At 37.5% G+C, this 27,308-nt stretch overlaps 1 protein-coding gene across 1 annotated transcript; it reads right to left on the bottom strand.

Annotated features, from left to right (window-relative positions):
* Positions 1-1,874: 1,874 nt before the first annotated feature.
* LOC124373948 (zinc finger protein 519-like) lies at positions 1,875-26,624 on the bottom strand. Its single transcript, XM_046832258.1, has 7 exons — positions 26,432-26,624; positions 14,052-14,257; positions 10,929-11,055; positions 8,789-8,968; positions 8,352-8,468; positions 6,323-6,541; positions 1,875-2,062 (listed from the first exon to the last, which is right to left on the bottom strand). The coding sequence occupies exons 3-7, from the start codon at positions 11,052-11,054 to the stop codon at positions 2,000-2,002; spliced, it is 705 nt and encodes a 234-aa protein (XP_046688214.1). The 5' UTR covers position 11,055; positions 14,052-14,257; positions 26,432-26,624; the 3' UTR covers positions 1,875-1,999.
* Between the last annotated feature and the right edge of the window lie 684 nt (positions 26,625-27,308).

Below are 27,308 nucleotides of genomic sequence, written 5' to 3'. Positions count from 1 at the left end.
ATCACTAACTGCGATAACCTATAAACCGCTGCTAACCTATCCTACGCACCGAATTATTAAATTTTACTTAACGATTACAAATCGTGGTGACTCACCAAATATACGATATATGGCGAATGCGTATTCTCCGTACCAGGCTCCTCTCTCGACTCGACTTGACACCACGACGTCCGCAAGCAAACTCCTCTCCTCGAATCGACTTCACACAACCAAGTCAGCAGGCACACTCTCTCCTCGAATCAACTTCACACCACGACGTCCACAGGCAAACTCTCTGTCCCTTGTCGGGTCGGCTGTATAAGTAGACCGCCAGCCGGTCATGCGCAGAAACGCGTTTTCGTCAGTCTGTCGGCATACGCTGCAGCGGCTACATCGGAGCTCCGGCTACTGCACTGCCCCGAGTAGAGAGGTTACCTAACCTCAAATTAACTCCTTCTAATGGAAGGACTACGACGACGACGACTATCGACGAAAATAAATCGACACATCTACTCGTCAAAATGAACGTTTTCCCATTTAAGAACAAAAAAAAAAAACGGGGTATAAATTTGAACCCTTACACAAAAAATTCTTAACATCTTTACAGAAACAGCAAACTAAATTTTTGGGCTTAACAATAGATTCTGACCTTTCCTGGACTGCTCATGTTGACATAGTAAGTAAGAACTTAGCTCTGGAGTCCATACGGTTTGTAGAATGAAATGGATAGGAGGGCTGGTGGCAGCTAAGACAGCGTATCATGCCTTGGTGGAATCCCACATCAGATATGGCCTGATTGTGTGAGGAGGAATCTCCGAGCACAACCTCAAAAGATTATTTGTACTTAAAAAAAAGCCACAAGAGCAAATGCCAATCTCACCCCAATGGAAAGCTGTAGACAGGGTTACAAAACTATCAAAATCTTGACAGTCACGGCTCTGTATATTCATGTAGTGGTTATGCATGTTGATCAACTGGAATGGCCAAGAGGAAAGGACACTGTTGCCTACAACACTCGAAGAGCTGCTAACTACCAATTGTCTCCTCATCATACTACTAAATACATAAAACACCATCTTATGCAGGACGGAAATTCTACAATTCACTACTAGAGAACAAGAAATGCCTACAGGGAAAAACACTTCAAAGACAATTGTTACAACTGGCTTGTTAAACAATCAGTCTACACGATTCAAGAGTTTTTCGCCCTGACATTGTAAATAAAGAATTTAATATATTTTATTATAAAATTGACGCCATTACATTTCTTGAAGATTTTTTAAATAAAGATTTCTGATCATATAGAAAAAATATCATTTCTCCTTAACAAATTATGGTATCTGTATTTCATCTAAATAAAAGCCATTACAAATTAGCATTTACACATTTTATCTTCAATTTCATTGACAAAGGCAAGTAACTTAATTGAAGTTCACTGCAGAAGATTTAATGGGCTAGTTTGATAACAATTTTAAATAAGTACAATACTGTTGAGTCTGGAATCCACCAAATCTTCAAATAAGTATATTCAATGAGTCTGCTGTGACTATTTGCAGACAACAACTCATCAACATTATGCAACTTACTAACACAGGTTATTGTCTAATTTTTGTACGAAATAAAGAAATAGCAAGTGTGAACCGTAAAAGAATCTTCCTATTTTTCAAGAGTCCACAACTCTTTTGGGAAAAAATTAGCAGGGTTACATTACAACAGACTATAATTGGTCACAGTGATGAGCTGGTAGCAGTGCCTAACGATTCCTCTTTATAATACTAGTAGTAATAATAAATAATCTCATTTACAAATCAAAATGAAAGTATAAAATTTATGGTACAAGACAGAAAATTGTAATCTTGAAGGCCTGTCTTAAGCCTTCTCTTTGATTATCATGTACCTGTGAGTCTTCCTATGCCTGTTTAAGTCAGTCTTGGCCTTGAATGTGCGTTCACATTGAGTACATGGGAACATTGGCACACTGGTAGAGTGCATCACTCGCTTGTGTCTCTGTGTAGCTCCTCTAGTCTTGAAAGAAACTCCCGCACATGTCACACAAGAACGGTCTCTCTGTGGTGTGGGATGCCTTTAAAAAGAGAGTACAATCATCACATTTATACAGAAACTAATTTATATGCAACAAAATTTCTTTAAGAAATTAAATAAAAAATCAAATACACTTGTGTCTAACATTATTCTCTAGTGAAATGAAAACTAAATATTTTAAATCAACGCATAACTTCCCACGTCTAATGGTTCTCTTCAAATATCACTTTACCAAATGCAGTATTTTGTAGAAAAATTAGGATAATCTTTATATACAGGGTGTTGAACATGTGTGGAACCACCATTCTATCTATTGAGTGGTTAAAGAAAAAAATTTAGATTTTGTACACGGTTATACTATGGTTTTACCTATCTTTTGGTGCCTTATGTAATTTATGATCACTGATAGGGGACGTCCTGAGGAGGATGCAGTAAAAACTTCTTATAGAAGTCTATGGTAAATGACACCTAATTTTAAAGGCCATTTTTTCTGAGTAAGTAGCCACAAGTTTCATTTCAAAAGTACCACTCTAGCAAAAATGGAGACTGTTTGAAATTAAAAAAACATTAGAATCTCTTTTGGCGTTTCCTGGTTCATCTAATTAATATTACACAACTTTATAGACTGGCATATTTTGCTACTTTAAAGACCAGTGGGCCAGAGCCCAAAGGGATTTTCAAAATAAGAATAAGTTTATATTCATCCCAGGGACAATAAGAATGTCGAAGTAAAATTTCAGAACAGCCAGTTGAGTAATTTATGCGTGAAAGAAAAAACCACAAAGGCACTTTCGCATTTATAATATTATTAGGATTTGTTTAAGGCTCTTATAATATATATATATATATACACAGGGTGATTCATGAAGTTCTCCCCCCACTTCTACAGCACATTGTACTAGTAAAAATAATGAAAAAATGTTATATAAACATAGGTCCGAAAACGCTTCGTTAGCGAGTTACAGCTAGCGAAAGATTTCGCCTGAATTCCTGGGTAAAGAGTAAAATAAAGCCATACTGAACTTTTGGAAAGGTTAATTAAGTACGAAATATCGTGGATTCTTATATATTTTTACCTGATAAAGCTAATAAAATAGGTTTCAGAACTGTACCTGTAGTAGTTTTTGAGGGATTCAGGGTTAAATGCAAAACATTGGGGCACGAAACAATGTTTTTTTAAGTTTGATGTACAATAACTTTGTTAAATTGGTAATAAATACATAAAATCAACAAACATTAATTGTAGAGAATTTAATTCTGAGAAAATTGATATAATCAAAGTCTAAAATAAAACAGAAATAAGTACCAAAAAATCGATTTTATTCAGTATAATACATTACTAGCTGTAAAGAAATACCGTACGGTATTTAGTTAAAATAAAACAAAAAACAAAATGTTTGTTCCTTAATGATGAGATAAATTGAGAAAACAAGATTTAACTGTTAAATAAATTTGTTTGTAAATAAAAATATTATGTTTTATTACGTTGTATTTTTTTTTATAAAAATTTACATCAAATGTTCGAAAATAAATGAAGCAAACATTTTCCCATTATTGTTTACTAATCATCGAAATGCAGTTTTTTGTTTTATTAATTTCTAAGTTGGTAACGCACGAATAACAGCTGATCAACAATGGTATTCTGTACTGTTACGTTAGAAACTGTGTATTAGTGGTGTTTTGCAAGCTACAGCAGGAGATCGGGTTCTGTGAATCGTGTTATTAAATGCAATTTTTCTGTGAGTTATAATTCGATTGTTTATTCAGCGAAAAAATGCCTTACTTATTTACATCAGAGGAATACGCTGATATGGTTTTTATTTTGGGTTTACTGTAATGGTAATGCTAGAGCTGCTGTAGAAGAGTATGAACTACGTTATCCTAATAGGAGGATTCCAGATACCAAAACAATTTCAGGAACTTTTCGTACTCTTCGGGAAACAGGATCACTACCAAGTACTAGAACCAATTATGAACGAGCTGTCCAACTTGATGATGATATTGTTATTAATGCTGTTCATCGCAGTCCAGGTGTAAGTACACGACGTATTTCTAGGCGGATAGGAGTTTCGCAGTCAACGGTGTGGAGGTCACTTAATCGAAACAAATTTTATCCGTTTCATAACCAAAAGGTTCAACATCTACAGCTAGGGGATGGTCCGCTTCGCTTGGAGTTTTGCAACTTTTTTAATATTAATAATCAACTCTACAAGCGTATTTTGTTTACGGATGAGGCACAATTCACTCGGGATGGTGTCAATAACTTGCACAATAAACACTCATGGGCAGAAGAAAATCCACATGAGGTAGTGGAACAGAACTTTCAACACCGGTTTAGCGTCAATGTCTGGTGTGGCCTTTTGCACAATCGGCTGATTGGACCTTTCATATTACCTGGACGCCTAAATGCTGAGTTCTATTTGCATTTCCTTCAAGAAGAGTTGCTGCAGCTGTTAGAGAATGTTCCTTTACATCTCAGACAAAATTTGTACTTCCAGCATGACGGAAGCACCTCCCCACTTTTCACGTGCCGTTTCTGCTTACTTAAATCTTCAATTTCCTGGACACTGGATTGGTCGTGGAGGGCCTCACCCTTGGCCACCAAGATCACCAGATCTATCTCCATTGGATTATTGCATCTGGGGATGGATGAAAGACATTGTATACAAGATAAAAGTGAATTCTCGTGATGAATTAATTGCCCATATTATGGATTTGGCTGTGCAGATACAGGGAAGTCCTGAAAAATTAGAAACGCAACAAAAGCAATACACAAACGTGCTGCAAAATGTATTGATAATGATGGCCTCATTTTCGAACATCTATTATAAAAAGGTGCGTACGGTTGGCCCAACCTGATTAATTTTGCTTAAAACTAGTAATGTATTATACTGAATAAAATCGATTTTTTGGTACTTATTTCTGTTTTATTTTAGACTTTGATTATATCAATTTTCTCAGAATTAAATTCTCTACAATTAATGTTTGTTGATTTTATGTATTTATTACCAATTTAACAAAGTTATTGTACATCAAACTTAAAAAAACATTGTTTCGTGCCCCAATGTTTTGCATTTAACCCTGAATCCCTCAAAAACTACTACAGGTACAGTTCTGAAACCTATTTTATTAGCTTTATCAGGTAAAAATATATAAGAATCCACGATATTTCTTACTTAATTAACCTTTCCAAAAGTTCAGTATGGCTTTATTTTACTCTTTACCCAGGAATTCAGGCGAAATCTTTCGCTAGCTGTAACTCGCTAACGAAGCGTTTTCGGACCTATGTTTATATAACATTTTTTCATTATTTTTTACTAGTACAATGTGCTGTAGAAGTGGGGGGAGAACTTCATGAATCACCCTGTATATATATAGTAAAGCTTTAAATAAAATCGTTAGCTTTTAATAAAAGGATTTTAGTATAAATATAATTTAGAATGTTTTAAAAAAAATAAAAAATTTAAAATATTTTATTGAACCATTTTAGGGTCAATTCATTTTAAGTTTATTTTTAGAGATTTTAGAGAAAGAGTTTGACTAACTTTCTTGTATGATAGGGAAATTGAAATAATGTTTTTTATTATTTACTCACTAGTTTTAAAATTATTTCAATATCTTTAAAAATAATTTTGCAATTAAAATCTCCACAAACTCTAGTTTTTTTAAACTAATCTACAATTAGTTTTAGTCTTTATTAATTCATTGCAAGAGGCAGGTAGGGGAAATTCTAAATAAGATTATTCCACTGAAAACCAAAATTCATTCAATATTATGTGGCAGCAAAAATGTTAATCACTACTATTTTGTAAAAAAGAGAATGTAGATACTCTTCGTTCTTGTTTCCACTACACCTTAAATAACCTCTACTTTTCATAAATTACAGATTGTTTTAAAATTCTAGCATTTCAGCACAGGTTTGATTGATAAGTATCATTGATAAGTAAATACCAACTTCTTTCTCTAATGACTCAAACAATACTTATTAATGTACTTTCACATTTGAACATCCACAAATATTGATAAGGTTTCCATTGATTTCTGGGAATCGAAACACTTCATTTATCTGATTTCCTAAGACTTAATTAAGAAACACATTTTCCATTTACGTAGGCAATTATCTCAAAACATTTAAATCCACAAAAGTTAGTCTGGTTAGTCTGACTGAAACAATATAAAACCCATACAAAAATTATTACCTAATTCTTAAAAAAAGATAGCTTGGAATTCTTTATACTAAAATACTAATATGCAATAAAGGCTACATTGTGCATTCAATCTCGAAAGTGATCTGACAAACCAGATGTTCACGGAGGAAGACTGATGACGTGCAGATCTTTCCACAATGTTGACAGGTGAAAGTCTTGTTCACCTCTCCATGGATGACCTTGTGCTGTGTTAGAGTGTCATTGCGTTTGAAACTCTTCCCACAGTAGTGACACAGGAACTGTCTCAGGCTACCGTGCGCATCGTTCTCATGTCGCGTCAGGTGGGCTCGCAGCTTTGACTTGTACGGACACTGGAATAGCACAAAACCATCACCTTCAGTAGTGTCCAAGACTTGGATTTTCCTATTGGTATGTTCATGAATTTCTTTAGACTCATACCATAAATATTTTCTTATTAGGCTAAATTATTAGTAGAATATTACTAAAAATTTTAAAATTAAAAAATAAATATAACGAATACGGCATGAGAATAGTTCTGCAATCACTGTTTTGTTATAATACAAACAAAAAACTGAAATCAAATCAAACTCTATTACACTTTTTTATGTTTACCCTGAATTTTGTGTACCTAAATGCCTTCTACTTCCAATTAATAAGAATAAAGAAAGCTTTATTACAATATTAAATACAAAGTGTAGTATTACATTTGTATTACAAATTTATCTACAAATAGTGACTGATCATCTTCATGTTCCATCCTTTAAAACCATTACAGAGAGCTTGAGACTGCTTCAAAGTAAAATTTTATTCTGGTGATCTATATGAACACATACATTTATCATTGCTCTTCTCTATCTTAGTTACCTCTCATATGAGGTGTGGCTAGAAAACAGCACTGAAGCTAAAAAAATTGGCTTGCAAATATTTACAATTTTATGTTACAGTATTCAATGTGCCCCCTCCTCAGTCTCTACACCACTCCATGCAAATATTCTACTGTTCGTAGCAATTTTATTGATCATTTTCTGTAAGAAAGTTTGTGACTTCCATAACTGTTCGTCTTCTACTTTAATAGTCTCAAATCTTGTTCCTTTTAAAGCTGACTTGACTTTAGGGAATACAAAAATCATAGTTGGTGAAGTCAGGTGAGTAGGGTGGATAGTTTAATATGGGAATGTTGTGTTTGGCTAAAAGCATCTTCATTGACAAAGCATTGTGAGTATTGTCCTGATGGAGAATCCATATCTTGTTTTGTATTCTCCATAAATGTTTATGTATAGTATTCAGGTCACTAATGTAGTAATTCTAATTCACTATTAATAGTAATTAAATCCCTTTGATATAACAAAAACAATCATAATTACTTGAATTTCGATTTTGCAATTCGTTCATTTGTTATGGCATGGAGAAGCAAGGGAACTCCATTGCATTGATTAACGTTTACTTTTGGGATCATAAGCAAAATGCCATGATTCTTAAGCATTCGTTCAGTTTAGGTGTGAGATACTTTTGAACGATTTTTGAACACACTTTTTCATGTTGAAATTATACAACAAATCTGCCTAGACACTTTCCTTATTAATTCCTGTTAGCTCAGACATTGCTCTGATAGTTAAACGGCGATCTTGTTTCGGGAAGGTTAACGATTCTAGATGTTAAAACCACTTTTGGTTTACAATGGTCTGCCAGTGCGTAGAGGTCACTTTTGTCTTTGTGGACATGTTTATATATCATTTAAACCACTCAAACACTTGTGTTTGTGATAAAAAATTGCTACTGTACACTTATTTTAAAGTGTGAAGTGTTTCACTGGTAGATTTTCTAACTTTGAACAAAATGTGATGTTTACTTGCTGTTCTTTCTGAACATTCAACACTATTTTTAGATCCAGAGATGAAACATTAACTACTTATAAACAGGCACTATGGGCAGAATGAGTGTGGGAGTCAAACAAAACTTGAGTAATGTGTGAAGGGGAGCTCACATGACCAGCTGTAGGATATTCAGCCTTACTTTATTGGATCTGAGGCTACGCAAATATTAATCCAGTTACTTTCTAGCAAAACCTTGTACTTGGCAATATAAAAATAATTTCAGTTTAAATTTACTATGCATATACTAGGCAACATAATTAGAATTATCTTCATTAAACTAATGTACCTTAGAACACTTCCAAAATTTGGGCTGATCTTCAGGTTTGTGCAGAAGTTTTTGATGTTTTTGTAGTTCTCGAGGGGTGGATGCAATATACTCACAAGAGTTACATTTCAATTTTTTTCTGTAAAATTAAAATTAATTATTAGATTCATAATGTATCATATATGAAATATAAAAAAATCAAAAATTTTATAAACTTAACAATAAGAAAGATTAATGGCTAAGTAAACTTTAAATATACAGAAAATTGACCTCTACTGATCACACTATATATAAAACATAAATTTTAGTTAATCTGGTATTCCTTTATAATCCTCACGTACTGGACCCTTTACAGTACAATTAATTCTCATCCACAAGATCACAATAAAATAAAATATAATCTTATCTGTCAGTAGAATTCTCCTTTCAGTAAAATTGATAATATACAAATGTTTTACCTGAACTTTAGGGCTATGCCTAGCTTGAAGATGCTTCAACATGAAACTGCTGCTATCTGTCTTGTAGGGACAGAGCTTACAGAGCAGTTGCGTGGCAGAATGATTCATCTTGTGGCGGCCAAGCACACTCTCTCGTATCGTCTTGAAGTCACACTGATCACAACATAATAAGTCTTTTATCTGGAACAAAAATTAAATACTTTTAATTAACAATAAATACAATCAAACAGCTTAATAATCAGTTTAGAGCAAACATTTATCAATGAATTAATGGACATCTTCAGTCAACAGTTCACTGTCTCTTTGTTCACTGTGTTAAAAATTAACAAATAACATCAACCTACTGGAAATACAGGTGGCAATACAACGATAATTGCTGTAAACATTATGCATGTCTATTCAATTATTACTTAAAAATAAATATGTCATGGGAGATAATTTAACAGAGGGCTCAACCCCAATCTACACTTTTAGCTAAGTTTTGCATTTTTAAATTTCCTTGCCTAATAGGATTTTCATAAAACTTTTCTCCTAGTTGATATCGTTCATGTCACTGGATTTCATCACCATAATGTAGGCCTTAGGCAGAAACCTGATTTTGTAGTCTAACTTTACAAACTGTTATACTTACAACAGTATATTGTTGGTCAGCTATCTTTAAAAATATACCAATTGTAACAAATACATCACAATAATGATGTTGATGTTTTTACTTCTTTGAGAGAAATTGAACTTGTTTTTGTCAGGAAGCCGCTAGACAGAATAAACGCTAAGTCACTGCCTTCTATGCTGAATTAGCTTAACCTTCCATCAGGCGCTTAAAATTAGAAACACCATCAGGCGCTCACGGAGGTTTCCTCCAGGTTAGCGAATAATGGATATCATAGTCGTTTAAACTGTTTTATTTGTTTAAATATTTGTACGGATTTAATTACAATGTAATATATTCATTTTTAGAAGTTAAATAAAAATTACTCTTTTATGTAATGAATTTTCCAAATAAGAAATTCAAAATCTTAAAAAATGTTATTGTATAGTAACAACATGATTTATTTTAAGGAATAATGCAATTAATTGTAAAAATGTTTAACCTACTGTAATAATATATGGAAATTAACTTAATTTTTAACTTCTTACAAAAACAACTTACTTCAATTCTTGAGTTATTATACAATGTAATGTCAATTATTACTCAAAAATTTATTCTTTACTAAAATTTTTTTTTTAATACTACACAAAGTTTCAAAACATTTTCCTTCTGGTTATTATAACGACAATGTTCACTCCATAAACAGTACTGAAATGTTCCCTAGCACACGGGTACTGTACTGACAAGTCTCTCGTCTTCATTCTCCATTTCACAAAATTCAAATAAAATATATTGTAAAACTTCAAAAGAAACCATCACAGGTCACACATTTAGGCGCACACGGATTAGTACTCCATAAAAACTAAACACACAATAAGGCGCTCACGGAGATTTTGTCCAAGCACTACAAACACAACATCGGGCGCTCACGGAGGAATCGTCCAGTTTCGTACGGAAGTAGACGTCATACTGACAGATTTTGACAAAGATAAGCGGGAGGCTATTGTTTCGCTTCCCCGAAAGATGCTCGTGAAGTACTCTGCGGGAAACGACTGCCAACATCAGAAAAGTAGTACTATTTGTAATAATAAAAAATACACGGAGGAAAAACTCAGTTTAGCGCCCGATGAAGGGTTAACTAGCAACACTGCTCTTCTGTACTAATGCAAATCAGTATTTCCTCTTTAGTTTTCAGGCTTTCCTATAAAATATTATGTATAAATTGTCTAATTTCTGTACAATTATTACCAAGATGCAAGATGGTTCTCTTACCCTCCAATGGCCACTTAAAGTATAAAATTGAGATATCAAATTCACATACAGACACAATTTTTTTTCTAGAAGAGACAAACTCCATTTCCACAGTTGATTCTGTTTTATTTTCTTTACCTGATTGTAATACTAGTAACATCTGTAAACTAGTGATTGTAAGGAACATTTAAAAACATTATTTTTACTCAGAATACTGAATGTTTAAAAACTCCTAAAAAGGATAATGGTAACTAAAACTCATTTAGGAGACATTATAATTCTAAACTCTACTGTACTTACATTTTCATGCAGTTTTGCATGTTTGAGAAGATGGTTTTCTCGTTTGGCTTTGAAAGAGCATTGATCACAAAAATATTTGTATTGCAATGTTTCCTCATGCTTCCGTCTTTTCTCCGACTCACACATTCTGTAACATCAAATTCGAAGGCTATAACATTGAAAGCTTTATGATTATCAAGAAAAAGGCATCCTGCTTCCAAGTATGCATCTCATATGTATGTGAATGAGTTGAAAACAATTGGATCCCATAAAGACTAAGTAATTTTATATAAGTTGAAAAGTTAACTTATATAAGACACCCTTAACACTTTGCAATCAGAAGGCCTTTAATGAGGCCAAAACTTCTCTTGCTCAGTTTGGATGGAGTCTAAGGTGGTTCTTCTCTCAGCTCGCCAGGCCACACATAGTGGCCGGCAGAGTTCTGCGTCAACATTTGCCTCACTTTACTCAGATTTAAATGGCAGTATTTAATCTTGGCTCTTTAAATTGCTGAGATTTAAATGTAATTCTCAAATAACTTAAAAGTTTATTACCAATAAGGTTCAAACTTTATGGGTTGGTAACTTATTATTTGTAGAATAAAAATACAATCAGCCTCAAGTAGGTCTTTTCAACATAATATAAACTCCACTAAATGAACTAATATTTTAATTAATTGATAGGATACGTTAAAGCAGCTACAGTGACACTAACATTAGAATAAAAACACAATTCTGTACGAGGTTTCCACAATATATATTGGAAATAAAGTAATATTAATTTAGCTACTTATTTGACTGAGATATTGCAGCACTTTTCAGCCACAATAACATAAGAATTGAATTTTATAACTGCACAATATAGAGGACCACAGTGGCTTGGTGAGCTGATTGGCAAAGCAGCAAGGGCCACTAGGTGTGGCCCGCCAAGGTGAGGGACAGGGCGTGATCATAATTAATGACCTGACTGACTTCACACAGAGAACAGCCATTAAAAGTCTCCAAAAATGTATCTCAGCAGACAGCTAAATCCACTATAACCTCCCAAATGGCATCAACAAATTACCTAAAAATTAGTACAGTTTGGAAACTTTTCAACTATTAAAAAGTTATTAGTGTGGAGTGTGGACTTTTGGGAAACTCAGTATAGGCTTTTACTGGATAAATTCTCTAATAAGACTACAATGAAATCCTGCTAACACAAATATCAAAAAGTCTTCTTAAGAATTCATGCCATCAAGGAATTTGTGTTCTTGCCACGTTTTTGAGGGTGGCAAAACCGTGGTGTTGATGTTCATCACTGAGTTTGTGAAAAATAACTGACTGATGCCACTCTATCCTGGCTTCTACTACCTTTCCTTCTTTTGTGAAACTGATGACAGACTTAACAGTATGTACTACATTGTTCCTAATATCCATAGTGCATTCTCACTATACTTAATTGCTTATACTTATAAGTAAACAATGGCTGCTGCTGAGTTATTGTTAACTTTGCAAAATTGGGTGTATTGGGATTACTGACTGGGGAACGTATCAAAACAATATTCATGTTACAATAAATTATGGTTTAATATAATAAAAAAAATTGTGTTAGAAGGATTTATTTCATTGTTCATTATTAGTTTTTTGTCTGAAATAATAAAAATCATCTTACTGCTGTAACCTGAAGTTATTGAACCTGTAAAACATGTTATAGAGGTACCTTTTTCACTGAGTCTTAGGTCAAGAAATTTAGGGCTATTGAGGGTTTCAACTATCAAGGTTCAACTGTATATTAGAACATTATTATTTGTCATAAATACATTAAAATATGAACATTAATTCAGAGAAACAAAACTATTACTACTTTATATTAATACTTTCTTGAATAGAAAATTATATTGATACTAATTTAATCACTATTTTCAAGGGGAAATCAATCATACTCAGGTTCAATCATCTAAGTCAATTGGTGCATGCATAATACCAGGTGTTTACAAATTAATATTGGAGTTTTAACGTTTTGTAGTATTTAATATATCAATGTTAAAATTAAAATTAATACATGAAACTAAAAAGCAACTCAAATAGTTATAACTACAAGCTTACAAGTTTTCAATGTGAGCTCCATTCATCACATGGCACACATCAAGTGATAGACAGCCTAGTTCTTCCCAAACTTTGATCAAAGTGTCTAGAGTGATTGTTGCAAAAGCTGCTTCAATCCTGTTCCTTAATTCAGGCAGATCAGCTGGTAAAGGAAAGTCATGTGAATCAGTCTCTATCATTAGACCCCTTGCGGCCAAACCAGCAGTCGAGTAAAGAGACGTTCAACCAATCATGTACTGAATTATGCCAGTGAAGCGGTGCACCATCTTGCTGCCAAATGAAGTTCTGTAGTTCATCTTCTTTCAGTTGAGGAAATAACCATAGTTCTACAGCATCAAGATAAGAAATACCAATTAGTTTCTTCTCCAAAAAGAAACTTTAACCTAGATATGGCACACAAAACATTCAATTTAGAGGTCTTGTGCAATTGTACCATCTCATGAGGGTTTTCTGAGCCCCAGATACTCACATTGAGTGTTCACATGTCAATAGAGGTGAAATGTTGATTCATCACTGAAAACGACGTAATTCAGAAAAATCACCATTGTTGTGCAAACACATTTCATTGCAAGATTGGCACATAAACCATAGCCTGAAGGCTTTAGAGTCTGTAACAACTGCAAACCATAAGGATGTAGTTGAAAACATTTCTATAAAACTTTCTAAACAATCGTCACTGGAATTGCTAATTCACAACTAGCCTTCCGAACAGATTTCTGTGGGCTACGCTTGAAAATCTCTCTCCTCACTCAACACCTTCTTTACTAACCATTGGTCATTCCATACTCTTCTATTTTCAACGGGCAGCCAGTATCTCCAAACTGATGATACCGCTTATGGATGTTATTATCATTTTGCCTTTGCAAACTACAAAACAAGCCTTCTGTTCCAAGCCACCATTTTGGGGCACACTTTAAAAAATGTTAAAACCCCGATATTCATTTATAAATCTAGGTATTTTATTAAATTAGAATATTATTTTTAAAATAGAGCAAGTAGAAATGAATTAATGTAATATTATATTAATTTACAACAATGAATTAATTGTGAGACACACCTTTTCTCAAAAGTCTCATCCTCATCAATGCAGAGAAGCTGGCAGAGTTTGTCTAGTGGATGCTGGTCCGATGGTGATGTATTGAGATCAACACTGGGGATTTTTTGTTTGTTTTGAGATGTTACAGTTTTCACAGGATTAACAGCAATATCTACATAGATCTCTTTCAGATCAGAACCAGAATCATCACTTTTAGCCCCTATATTCTGAAAAAAAATTAAAACCTCCAATATATTTAAGGTGACTTATTTTATCTACTCTTGACAATTAAAACATATTATCCTATATTTACAATAATGATTGTGCTTAGATAACCAAGAAAAGACTTAAAAGTCAACTTTGACCTTATGCCTACTTCAACCAAAAAGCATCTACTACCGGCTAAGTTTTCAATTTTTTTCTTTTAATATCATGGTTGTTTTCCTATTTTCAGTGACATATATATATATATGAATTTTTTGGAGGATAAAAAAATCCCCCGTCCCTTTTTAAAGACACCTCAAAGTCTTACTGAAAGATATCACATGTGCCATTGAGTTGATATGCGCAAGACATTGGCAATTTTAAAATTTACTCCCTTATCCCCCAACAAAGGGGGGGGGGAGATTTTTTATCCTTCAAAATAGTATTTTAATAATTTTGGTGAAGATTGTAATGTTTTTGGGGAAATGCATATATTTGTGTGAAACGGGTTAAACACTGTTCCTAATGTTGGTATGACTGGAGCTGTAGTGGGAATGGCTGTTTATTCCCCGCATATTGCAGATGAACCAGTGAAGATCAAGCATTCACATTACAACAAAGTGAGGTTAAGTGGCATATTAGTGTATTGTTGTTTATTAAAATGCGCTTAACTGTTGAAGAACGTGTATTCGTGATTGAAACTTATTTAGAAATGAAATCTCCTGCTGTTTTGTTGGGTTAAAAGTGTAATACAAAAATTACTGTAGTTAAAACAGTTTCATGAAACAGGTTCAGTGTTAGACAAGCGTCATGACAGCAGTGGTCAGTTTTAGCTCTACACATAAACGCATTCCATTAGGTTCAGCCCACGTTGTTGTGAGAAAAATACTGAAAATGTTATCCATACCGAATGCAGGTTTTTCCAAGAAACTGAAGGATGGTGATAATGTCAAAAGCGTTCACTACTACCAATGATTCAAGACATTCATTAGAGGCAACACTGACCTTCTAGATCAAGTGTTCTTTACAGATGAAGCTTGGTTCCATCTCGGAGATTATGTTGATAGCCAAAACCACCGGACCTGGGGTACTGACAACCCGCACATGTTCATAAAAACTCCACAAAAAAAAGTATGGAGTGCAGTTTCAAGACAAGAATAAAAGGACTTTTGCTTTTTGAAACAACTGTAAATGCAGCCCTCTACCAAGACATCCAACAGTTCATAGGCTTATTGCTAGAGAATGAACGTTACAGCTGGCTGCAACAGGATGGTACCACCTGCCATACAGCTCACTCTAGTATGGAGATGCTACAGGATCTTTTTGATGGAAGAATAATTTCAACAGGATTGTGGCCACCACGATCCCCTGATCTGTCTAGTCTTGACTTCTTTTTGTGAAGCAGTGTAAAAGAAATTGTTTACAGCAATCCTCATACCCTACAGGAATTGAAGACAAACATTACCAATACAATTAATGAGATAGACAGTGTACAGCTGAGAAGCGTGGCCAGGAACATGGTGAAACGTGTTGACAAGTGTATGGAAATGGATGTATGACATTTTCAACATTTGTTGTAATTCAGTACAATTTGTCAATAAATAAATTGTTATTTACACAAATTGGGGTCTCTTTTAAGTTGAACACTCTGTATGTATCTGTATATGTGTGTGTGTGTATATATATTAAACAAACAAAATATACACATTCACCCGGCAAATGAGAGATCCGGGTTCGAGTCCCGGCGGAGCAAGTCCTTTTTGATCATAATCCCACGGTGTGAGGCGACCCGTGCCTAAGGGATGCATGGCGCAGGGGTTGTGCGTCGTAAACGGAGCCCTTGAGGGTTGGGTGCCCCCCCAAGCGTAAATAGCCTTACCTGGTCATGCGGGGCTCTGGCTGGGTGGACCGTTATTTCCTCGGTACTCGTGGGACCTTTTATGGATTCTTTCAAAAAAACAAAAAAAACACCAACAGATTTAGATCTGGAAGAACTGCAACGGGCAATTGCATCCGGCACCCAGGCCTTAGATGTTATCTGCCTGTTCCTCTAGCGCTACCTAACCATCGACGACGATGTAGTACTCGATGATGCAAGCGGAAGGGTTGAGTCCATGGACACAGACACTGGATCATGTGTAATGGACTACAACCTTAAGCTCCCCTTTAAACTGCGCAAGCGTTGGGCGATGGAGCAGAAGAAGGCAGATGGCACCTGGCTTCCGGACAGTCAATGGAGGAGGCAAACGGGCAAGATGGAAACAGAGGGAGGCAGCACCGGAGGCAAACTTGCAGGTGCGGTCTCTACTCCTAGTGGAAAGAGAGGGCGCTCAGGCGGTTCTTCGGCGGAAAAACCCCTGCCGAAGAGGCGCCCGACCGCACCTCCTGAGCAAGCAGAGGAGGGATTGGGAGAAACATTCAGGGAGGTTCTGACGGGACATAAGCTAGTCTTGGTCCCTGCGAACTTTCCTAAGAGGCGCCTCTCAGAGGAGGAGGCTATGGAGCTTCGGGGGCGCATTCTCGACGAGGTACTCTCATCAGAGGGTGTGTGCCTGCAGTTCAAGAGGTGTTTCATGGAAAGGGGGGCTCTCGTCATGCTGTGTGGCAGTGACGAGACCAGGGATTGGCTGCGGGGTCTGGCTCCGGGGCTGGGGATCGGTGGCCCTGGGGGAATAGGGGTGATCTGTGGGGACTACAAAGACCTCATAAGATCTACCAAGGTCTTCCTAAGGGTTGATGGTCCCATGGCCGAGAAGGACTCTGCGACCATTCTCAAGGCCATAAATAAACAGAATGCTGGGATCTCTGTGTCGGACTGGAGGGTAGTTGGAAATGTCCACACGGGAGATTCCAGAACACTCGTAATTTTAATAGATGAACAATCTTCAGCCACTCTTAAGGGGAGTGGCTGGAGGGTGTTCATTGGTGTGGAGCAGGTCCAGCTGAGGGCGCGGGGTGGGGCGGCTGATCATGGGGATCAATGTTCTTCAGATCAACCTGCAGCACAATAAGGCTGCCTTGGCTGTATTCTGCAGACGCTTCCTGTCGGAAGATTTTCATGCGGCTCTGATACAGGAACCTTGGATCAGCAAGGGAAAAATATCAGGGCTTTCAATGACAGGGGTGAAAATTGTTAGTGCCCAGGTTGAAAATGCCAGGACATGTATTGTTGTAAGCAACAAGGTGGACAGCATTCCTGTTCTGGAATTTTGTTGCAGGGATCTCGCCACAGTCAGGCTGATGGTGGCTGGTACTGGACGAGCCCTGCTAGTTGCATCATCATATCTACCGTATGATGATGCGGAGTCCACGCCCTCCAGGGAACTGGCTGCCTTGGTGGACCATGTTGGGAGGAGTGGAGCGGAACTGGTGGTAAGATGCGACGCCAACTCGCACAACGAGGTGTGGGGCAGCACCAACACCAATAACAGAGGTAAGTTACTTCTAGAATTTATAATGTCCCGTAGTCTAATGATTGCAAATGTGGGAAATGTGCCCACGTTTCGCACGAGGACAAGAAGGGAGGTGCTAGATGTGACCATGATGTCGGAGGGTATGGCTGGTCGGATGCATGGCTGGCATGTGTCTGACGAGCCTTCCCTCTCTGATCATGCTCACATCTGTTTTAAGATCGGTGAACAGATGCTGGAAAAAGTTCAGTATAGGAATCCGAGGAACACAAACTGGGTATCATACAAGGAAAACCTCAGGGCACGGCTGGATTCTGATTCCACTAATGGGAAACGGATTCACAGCGCGGCGCAGCTTGACGAATCTGCTGACGGTCTAACTTCTGCGATTGTCGGCTCCTTCGATCTCAGCTGCCCGGTTATCAACAAAAATAGATCAAAGGTAGCCTGGTGGAGCTCTGAACTGGCCTCTTTGAGGAAGAGGGTCAGGGCTCTATTCAGGAGAGCCAAAACTTGGGGCACTTGGGACACCTACCATGAGGCTCTTGCACTGTACAACCGCAAGGTTCGTACGGCTAAGAGGTTAGCCTGGAAGAAGCTCTGCACTGATATTGACAGTGTGCAGATCTGTGCAAGGCTGCAAAAGCTATTGGCAAAGAATCCCATCTCGCCGCTTGGTAGTCTCAAGGACGATCAAGGTGTTTACATTACTGAGCCGGAAGGGAACACACTTCAATTACATTACAAGATATGATGGGAACACACTTCCCGGACTGTATTGTTTCATGAGGGTGAACAGCCACCCGAAAGTGAGGGGAGACATGCGGGTCGCGCCACCCATTTGCAGTGGAGTCTGGCGCACCGTATTGTTACCTTCAGTAGGATTGAGTGGGCTATTAACTCATTCAGTCCTTACAAGGCTCCTGGGGACGACGGGGTGAGACCGGTTTGCTTGCAGCGGGGATTGGACATTCTCCTTCCCCAGCTGTGCAGACTGTTCAGAGCCTCCGTGGCTCTCAGGAACATCCCACTAACCTGGAGAGTGTCCAGAGTGGTGTTCATACCGAAGCAGGGGAGGGCGGGCATGGATCGGCCGAAGTCTTTCAGGCCGATATGCCTGTCCTCCTTCCTTCTCAAAACCATGGAGAAAATGGTTGCCAGGTTTTGTTTGGGAGGGAGCTCTTCTGGAGCGACCTTTGCACCCTAACCAGCATGCCTACACTCCAGGAAAGTCATGCAACTCGGCCCTGCATCAATTGGTATGCAGGATTGAGAAGACGCTGGCGGCAAAAGAGGTAGCCATAGGAGTCTTTTTAGACATTGAAGGTGCCTTTGATAATACAGCCACTCAGGCGCTTATCAATGCGGTCTCAAGACCATGGCGTTGATGGTCAGGTGTGTGACTGGATAGGGGCCTTGCTCACGGACAGGGTTGTTGTTACAACCCTCATGGGAGCAAGTGTTAGTGCGAAGGCTACGCGAGGGGCTGTCCACAAGGCGGCGTCCCTCTCTCTCCTCTTCTGTGGAACCTGGTTGTGGATGACCTGCTAAATTCTTTGAATAACAGCGGTGTCTTTGCACAAGGGTACGCAGATGATATTGTGATTCTTGTGAGTGGCAAGTTCAACACAACAATCACGGAACTGACCAATGCTGCTCTGAACATGGTGGAAAACTGGTTGTGATAAGGTTGACCTCACCGTCAACCCCACCAAGGCTGCCGTGGTTGCCTTTACCAGGAGGCGACAGATGGAGGGCATTGGTCCCTTTCTATTTAAAGGCTCACCCGTTGAGCTGAAGCCTGAGGTCAAGTACCTGGGCGTGATCCTAGATAGGGTTCTAAACTGGGGACCTCATCTAGAAAGGGTCATTGCCAAGGGTAAGTGGTCTCTAATGCAATGGAGACGTGTGATAGGTGGGCCCTGGGGACTGAAGCCGAGGCTCTTGTACTGGCTTTATGTTTCCGTGGTCAGACCTGCACTAATGTACGGAGCTGTCGTACGGTGGCCAAAAACGGAAAGCCAAGACGGTGGTAGCACGTCTGGCGGGTATCCAAAGGATGGCCTGCCTCGCTATCACTGGGGCTTTTCCTAGTGCGCCAGGCGCGGCTCTGGACTGTTGTCTTAATCTCGCCCCCCCTGGACATTGTCATTCGAGCTATGGCCAGGAGGAGTGCCTACTGTCTTCAGCAGATGGGACTCTGGTCGGACTGCAGCGGTGGGCACTGTAGAATTAGCACTCTCATACAGGAGGATGTTTTGCACATGATCTCTAATCAGATGCCACAAAAGTTTTCCTTTGACAAACCCTTTAGGATTATTTTACCCTCAAGCGATGATTGGTCAGAGGGGAAGAAACCTCTTCCACCAGCGGAGCTCGAATGGTACACAGACGGCTCCAAAACAAAAAGCGGCACAGGCGCTGGAATTCTGGGAGTGAGACCATGTAGGGAGCTGGTGGTTCCTATGGGTCCGTATCCGACAGTCTTTCAAGCGGAGATCGCAGCCATTATGGAATGTGCTCGTGAGAATCTTCGTCTGCGATATAGGGGCAAGACAATTAACATTTTCACGGACAGTCAGGCAGCGCTGATGGCACTGGATTCTTGCGCAATCAAATCCAAACTGATTTGGGATTGCTATCAGACCGTTTCCTCCCTTGCCAGTATCAACAATGTAACCGTTTGTTGGGTTCCTGGTCATGAGGGGATTCTTGGGAACGAAAGAGCTGATGCCCTGGCCAACCAGGGCTCAGCAACAATTATGACGGGCCCTCAACCATTCTGCGGTGTTCCAAGGTGTGAATCCTCTAGGGTTGTCTCGAAATGGATTCGCGCGGAGCATGGGAGAAGGTGGAGGTTGCATCCGGGTTTGAGAGTGAGTAGAATGGTATTACAGTCACCTTCCTCCAAGGTGGCTTCGGACCTTCTCTCATTAAACAGATCAATGTCTTCTAAGGTCATTGGTCTCATTACGGGGCATGGTCACCTGAGGAAGCATCTACACAGAGTTGGCATCCTTCAGGAGGATCCGCTCTGTGGAAGGTGTTAATGAGCAGGAGGAGACTGCTGAGCACCTGCTCTTTGATTGCCCTGCAATAGCAAGAGAGCAGTATGCCATGTTTGGTAGCTTGGACAGGGGTGGTGAATTTTTCCAGGAGGACTTGATAGGTTGTTTTTCGGCGGTTTGTTGAACTGCTGAAGTAGACTGGTAGGCCTCATGGTGTTTCCGGGGTGCGCAAAAAGCCCTTGAGGCTTAAGTGCATGGCAGTAGGCCACCCCAAGGAAAAAAAAAAGAAAATAAAGTACTTTTTGCGATTTAATGTATATTGAAATTAAATAAGGCTATTGCCATTTATACAAATTTAATGTATATATGTATATTAAACAAACAAAATATACAATATATATATATTTGTAGAAAATTTTTAAATGTGTCAGCTAACCATATAATAGTGCCTTAAAGTGGCAACTTAAAACTTCTATAATTAAATAATGTCATTAAAAAATTTTATCTCATTTTTTACTTAGCATAATAAGTTTAGAAATCTTAATTCAAATATAGCTTCAGGCCAATTAATATGAATTTTTTCAAGCTAGTTACATGCTAGGGAGATAAACTTTTACCCAGCATTTTAATGGTTAACAGCAGGGCCGGGGAGAGCTAGTAAGGGCTAGACCACTCAGCCGGTGTAACTTCACCCCCGCCGCTTGGCCCTGTGAAGTCACGTGGTTGCCAGCCGCGCCTATTCCGTAGTATGACAAAGCAATCCTCGGCAGCGCGCATCGACCCTTTTACGGCCCTTACATATTATTCCACAAAACCCTATGCTATATATTAACTCCAGTGTTGTGGACAAGGATAAAAAAAACTACGCAAAATACATTAGTTATATAAAATGTGTATTATCAGTATGTAAAACATAAATACATTGTCATAATGCTATTAATATAATGGACAGCGTATTTTCTTACTTGTTGGACTTTGTCCATTTTGTAGCTTTTTTCGTTTGTTTCCTCTTACTGTTGCTGTGCTGCCTGTTTACCTCTCTAACTCTAATAAATGTCCTGATTCTTGAATAAACGTGAACAGCTTCCTTACACACATTAGGGAATTGTGCACTCAGTCTCTCTTTTAAAACTTTAACCACTCCGAATTCAGTACTAAACTTAAACAGGGGACCATGCAACTCTATAAATACCTTTTCAAATTCTTTAACAAAAGAAAGCCACTGTTCACTAGGTTCTGTAAGGGAGCCGTGAGATAGAGTTCTAATCCATGAGGGCTGCCCCTCCTCAGGAACAGAAACGTTTTCCACAATTTTTCCAAGACTAGGGTCTATATTGCGCACTCGGAAAGCGACGTAGCCAGCTATGTACTTTACTGCCTCTTCCTCAGCCCACGTAGTTTCACTTTCATCGTTGAGGTTGTCTGAAATAAAAACAAAATATTGAAAAAGAGTATTGACTTGTTGGGGATGTAAGATCTATATAAAAACGTATTTATAATCTAATTTTGATAATTTGTAGTCTATTAATTTTTAAAACACCATTTATGTAGTTGACCCTAAAAAATACGCCTTTGGAAAAAGATTGAAGTTCATTTTTTTCAATGCTAAATCAATGAAAAATGCATACGATTATAACGTTTTAAAACCATTCAACCCGATAAAAATTCCTGTATTATTCTTTTATCATTAAACACCTTGGCTATAGTATATTAGTTTTTCAAAATTATTAGGGGTGTGCGAGTATTGGTTTTTGAAGTCGAATCGAGTCGAGTTTTGAAAAAATACCCGTATGTTTCGAGCTGAGTTTTTTTAAGATTAAAATATACTAGTCATCTTGTTTCTACATAATCGTCATGACAAAAATCATTGTAATACAAATAAAAGTTACAATTTTAAGGAACAGTAATTAAAAAAGGAAGAAAACTTTCTACACTTTTAAAACACAACAATTCTTGACATTTATATTTTTTAAGCCTAACTTGTCTTTAGACTTATCTGGTTTTTAAATTAAAATGAAAACACAGCCCTTCTATACCTGTCTCATTTCATGATTATAATATTTCCTTTGAGTTACTCACACAAGTACATTTCCACTCATGTAATTGTCGACAAAAAATTGAGTTTGTTATTTATTTACTAGTTATACTATTTTATTTATTTATACTATGTTAGAAGTATATTTTATGAAGATTACCTGACAATGTATTGTTCTCCTGCAACATGTCAACGTCTGAACTTGACTCCATGGATCCTATTTCTTCTGTTGTAAATGCCATTTGCAACAAGTCCGATGTTAGGTAAGCTGGAATTTCAGGACATTTCTCCTCAGACGATACTATGTTAGTCTTCCTTGATGGAATAGGCATTTTGTTTGAAATCATCAGTGTTCTTAGGCGTGATATTACATCTGAAGGGCTAAGATGATCGTGGAAACGCCCCAACCCACGAAGCTGACCAAACAACTTTCAAGAGCGTCTTGAGTGAGACGGGTACTAAGTATGTATTTAATTCCATATTGCGCTTGGAGCTGCGTAAACATGTCCCTCAAAGATGTAATCGACACTAAAATGCCTTTCTGAAAGGGAAGCAATTTAGGTTTGCCTTTAACTCTCATTCTTTTCACTACATACTCAACTTGATTAAGTATAAGATTCTGCTCCTCTGTGTGTTCAGTCACACACCAAAAGCAATCTTAAGCGGGTGCGCTGAATCTAACTGTGGGCTGCTTGAATTCATTATGTCATAAAAATCATCCATTAGCTCAAAAAATTTTTTGCAGCTTGGTGGTTTTTTGTCAATAAGGCGATTGCTTTAGCTGTCGTTCTTGAAAACACTGCTTTTGCAGGTCCAACTTTCTGTCTATCATTGCCTTTCAAAGAAAGATAAGCTGGATTCAATCTATGGCACAACTTAATCTCGCCACTGTCCTTCTCTAGCACTTCCCTTAAAATGGAGGAATCTAATTCAGTGCCATTTCCCAAAACTATGCCGCTGTCTAGAAAATGGTTTCGGAGCAGTTTGAAATAATGTGGCATGTCAGCAAAAACAAAAACTGCCTCTGCGATTCGTTTGGATTGGCAAAAGAAGTTTTTTCAACAGAAATATTCAAGGAAGTCCACAAAGAAAGAAAATTGCTCCCTCCCATATCCGACACAATGGAGGTCACCAACAATCCAGATGACTCTACAGCTTCTATTATTGTCATCAGCAACGATTTTTTCCATTATAGTGTCAAACTCGAAGTAGACAGGTTGTTTCCAGTTAGATATTAGCCCTCTCACGATTAATACCTGTACTTTAGACGAAGGACAGAGTATTCTGTCCATCCCTGAGTCATAAACCACGCTACTATCAATGTGCATTTCGTCAAAATTAATAACACATAATCTGTCAAAATCTGATAGCTCCTCAAACCTTTTTTTAAGTAGGCAAAGTACATTCCGCAGAATACCTGGGAAGCAAGTAAAACTTAGCGCACCATCTTTTAAGGGTTGAAGCTGATGGGAGAGGGAATGTCAATTTTTCCCCTCCAAAAATCGTAGGATTTTGGAGACAGAGCCCTTATTATTACACAACGAGATATATCATCGCTTGTCCATCGCACTTGCTTTTCACCCTGTATACTTTTTATTTGCATAGGAGTCATATTTTTCTCAGCCCACTTAGAGCTTCTTGTTTTTTACAATTTTTCTTCAAAAACACATAGTTCACTTTGTAAAGATTTTATTGTGCTCTTTAGCTTTTTATAGCTACAAGATAGTCTTAAATTTCTCCTAGCTAAAATTTTACTTTTACGCCTTGTTGTTTTCAGGTGCGATTTTAAGATTACTACTTCAGTTTGTAGTTTTTCAGTTATTTTCGTTTTACTTTCACAGTTTTTGCAATTGATCATGTCGGGTGTTCCATCGCGATTCATCTCTGTACCAGTGCCACATTCTCCGGGATCTTGTCCAGGCCTAGCTTGCTTTTTCCTTGGACTTAATTGTTTCAACCTTTCTAACGCTGATGCTCTAACTGATCTGGCTTTGTTCCTGTCTGCTCTAAATTCAGAGTTTTGAGAAACTACATGTGCATTATTTGGCAGCTTTTGGGAAGGAACCGCAGATTTTCTTAGAATTTTTTTAAACGGAAGACCCAAAAGCCTATTTTTTATGTCATCCTCATAATCATGGGGCAAGAAATGCTCACTACAAATACGAGCATTTTTTGAGTTAATTTCGTCTTTTCTGTAACATTTGGCAATCCATTGTTTTAAAATGTCACTGTCATTTGGAAAACGATGGTAGAGAACACCTACCTCACAGTCCTTCGTATTTCGGTGTCTGTTATTTACACCCAGCAACAGCACAACTCATGTTTAATATAGATAATAAATAATAATACTAACATATAGTCCTAAATCACATTTCATTATACGAGCGATAGTTCCGCAGGAAAAACGTGAAAATCATAAACGCACTGTATAATCCGGCACATGTTACTTGACTTAAAACACTTGTCACCACAGCTAACTCTCGAACTGAACTGCTTAGCGCAACGATTGCAAAGAAACATGTGGTGAAAGCGTGGGAGGGTGGCAACCAGTTGACGTCACGCGGCCATCGACCCCTCCACTCCCTGGCGCGTCGGTATCTGCCAAACATCAAAAGAGTGAACGAGCCCTTTCTAGCTCTCCCCGGCCCTGGTTAACAGTACCATTCAATTGAATTCAATTTTTTATCTTTTACCCGATCATTTGGAATTACCCGTATTTGCCTAATGAGACCAGAATAGGTTATTGATTAGCACCAACCATTGTACTCCGAGTGCAATTTTAATATTTGTAGTTCTCAAATTATATGTAGAAGTAAGTGGTCCATGAATCAGTTTCAAAACAATGTACACATTGGTATTTGCAACCTCAATGCATTTTAATATTAGTTTTTTCCCACCTCATCTTAAACACAGTAGTACTACAGTACCAAATTTAATGTATGAAAAGTGATGGTTACCAATTCAAACAAAAATTATATACATGTGTACATTGCTATTTGTATTGCAGAATAAATCACTTTCAAGATCATTTTATTTACTATTTATTTTACAAATGTAAATATCAAATCCATATTTCTCAGTTGGGAGTGTTAGTCACTGAGTGGTTGGACTTAGGGTCAGAGTTATAAATAGCACATGTTCAAAAGCAGTATGTAACCAGTGCACTTTTTATCAGTAATGTCCAACTTGTACTGTGTACTAACTCTTCTCTTTTTTTATTGGGCCATGAGGACGGGCAGACTAGGGCTGAAACAGTGATAGGCCTCTCCTAAAAAGAATACTGTAATTAAAACAAATACATGTAACATAATTTATCTTCTGTTTGATGGATAACTAGTATATATAATCTCTCTATATAGCTTTTACGCTGGTCTTTCACAACACTATGGTATATCATAGCAAACCATGCATTTCTATGTTACTTGACAAAAGAAAGCATGTTTAAACATTTTTTTGGGATAAAAAAAGAAATTTTTTGTGATAAAGGGATCCTTATTGTTAAAGTTCCTTACCTCTTTTCTATGCTCTTTGTTTTTCTGGGGGGTTTTTTTCACATTAGCAACTGCACCTCGCAGAATTTGTGGTGCTGTGGAGGGTAAGACGTATAATTGAGGAGGGCTTGTTAGATCGGTTGACTCATAACTGCCAGTCGCTGTTAATTGAGTGCTGGACAGAACGAGTGTAGAGTCCACGGAAACTGTAGGTTGAGGCTGAGAGCTAGACTCAGAAGTAAAAAATATTTACTTGGATTGGTTCCGTTTCTCCATTGGTTGCCGAACATAAAACATTTGTGTCAATGGATTTCTGGTCCGGATCAGTAGATTTTTCCTCTTCCCAAGACTCCAAAAGCTCTTCTAATCTTTTTCTATAACATATTAGATGTATTATGTCAACACTTAATAATCGATTATTTGAAATATTGAAGCTTATTATTAAATTTATATTTTACTGACAGACCAACTCAGTCAGGTGCCCTTTTTCAAAATCAGGCCCCTTGTCTAGAAATTGTAAAGAAACTATAAACAGTAAAACAGTACTATACAGCAGTATTGCACCACTATATGATAAAATAAAAAAGCAATTAATATTTTAAGTTTGAATACTAGAATACAGAGCGAACCTGTTTAGCACAAGTATGAAAGTAAAACGGATCTGCAAACTTGAACGTAAAACTGAAAAGAACATTCTATAAATACACGATAATAGCAGTTTCAGTAAAATATCTAATATTATTTAAATACCTGACAGTTGATGTGTCAAGCTAAAAAAGATCTTGTTTAATTTTTAATCATTTTAATTTCTTTGTTGGGGAAAAATTTCTCTATTGATTTCAAGAAAAACTAAATTGTGAGCTTATACTTCAATGCAAAATGGTTCTCGGCATCTGAACTATATAATATAATAAAAATGCAAATAGTTAAAAGCCAGTAATACACAATTCAGCATAATGAATCCACATTCTAGGGAAATAAAAATCATAGACCAGATGAAGATTATAAAAAACATAGAAAACAAGAAGCAAACAAATGTGCCTGTAGTAATTATTGTGACATTATTATTAGTACTGGGAAGAGGTCTAGAGGATGGGCTGACCTTAGTTCGGGTGATCCCCAATGAACTG

This window comes from Homalodisca vitripennis, unplaced genomic scaffold (genome assembly GCF_021130785.1).
Source record: "Homalodisca vitripennis isolate AUS2020 unplaced genomic scaffold, UT_GWSS_2.1 ScUCBcl_6794;HRSCAF=14172, whole genome shotgun sequence".
Classification (NCBI taxonomy): Eukaryota; Metazoa; Arthropoda; class Insecta; order Hemiptera; family Cicadellidae; genus Homalodisca; species Homalodisca vitripennis.
Note: the sequence above shows the minus strand (reverse complement) of the source record. Positions and strands in the feature narration are given on the sequence as shown.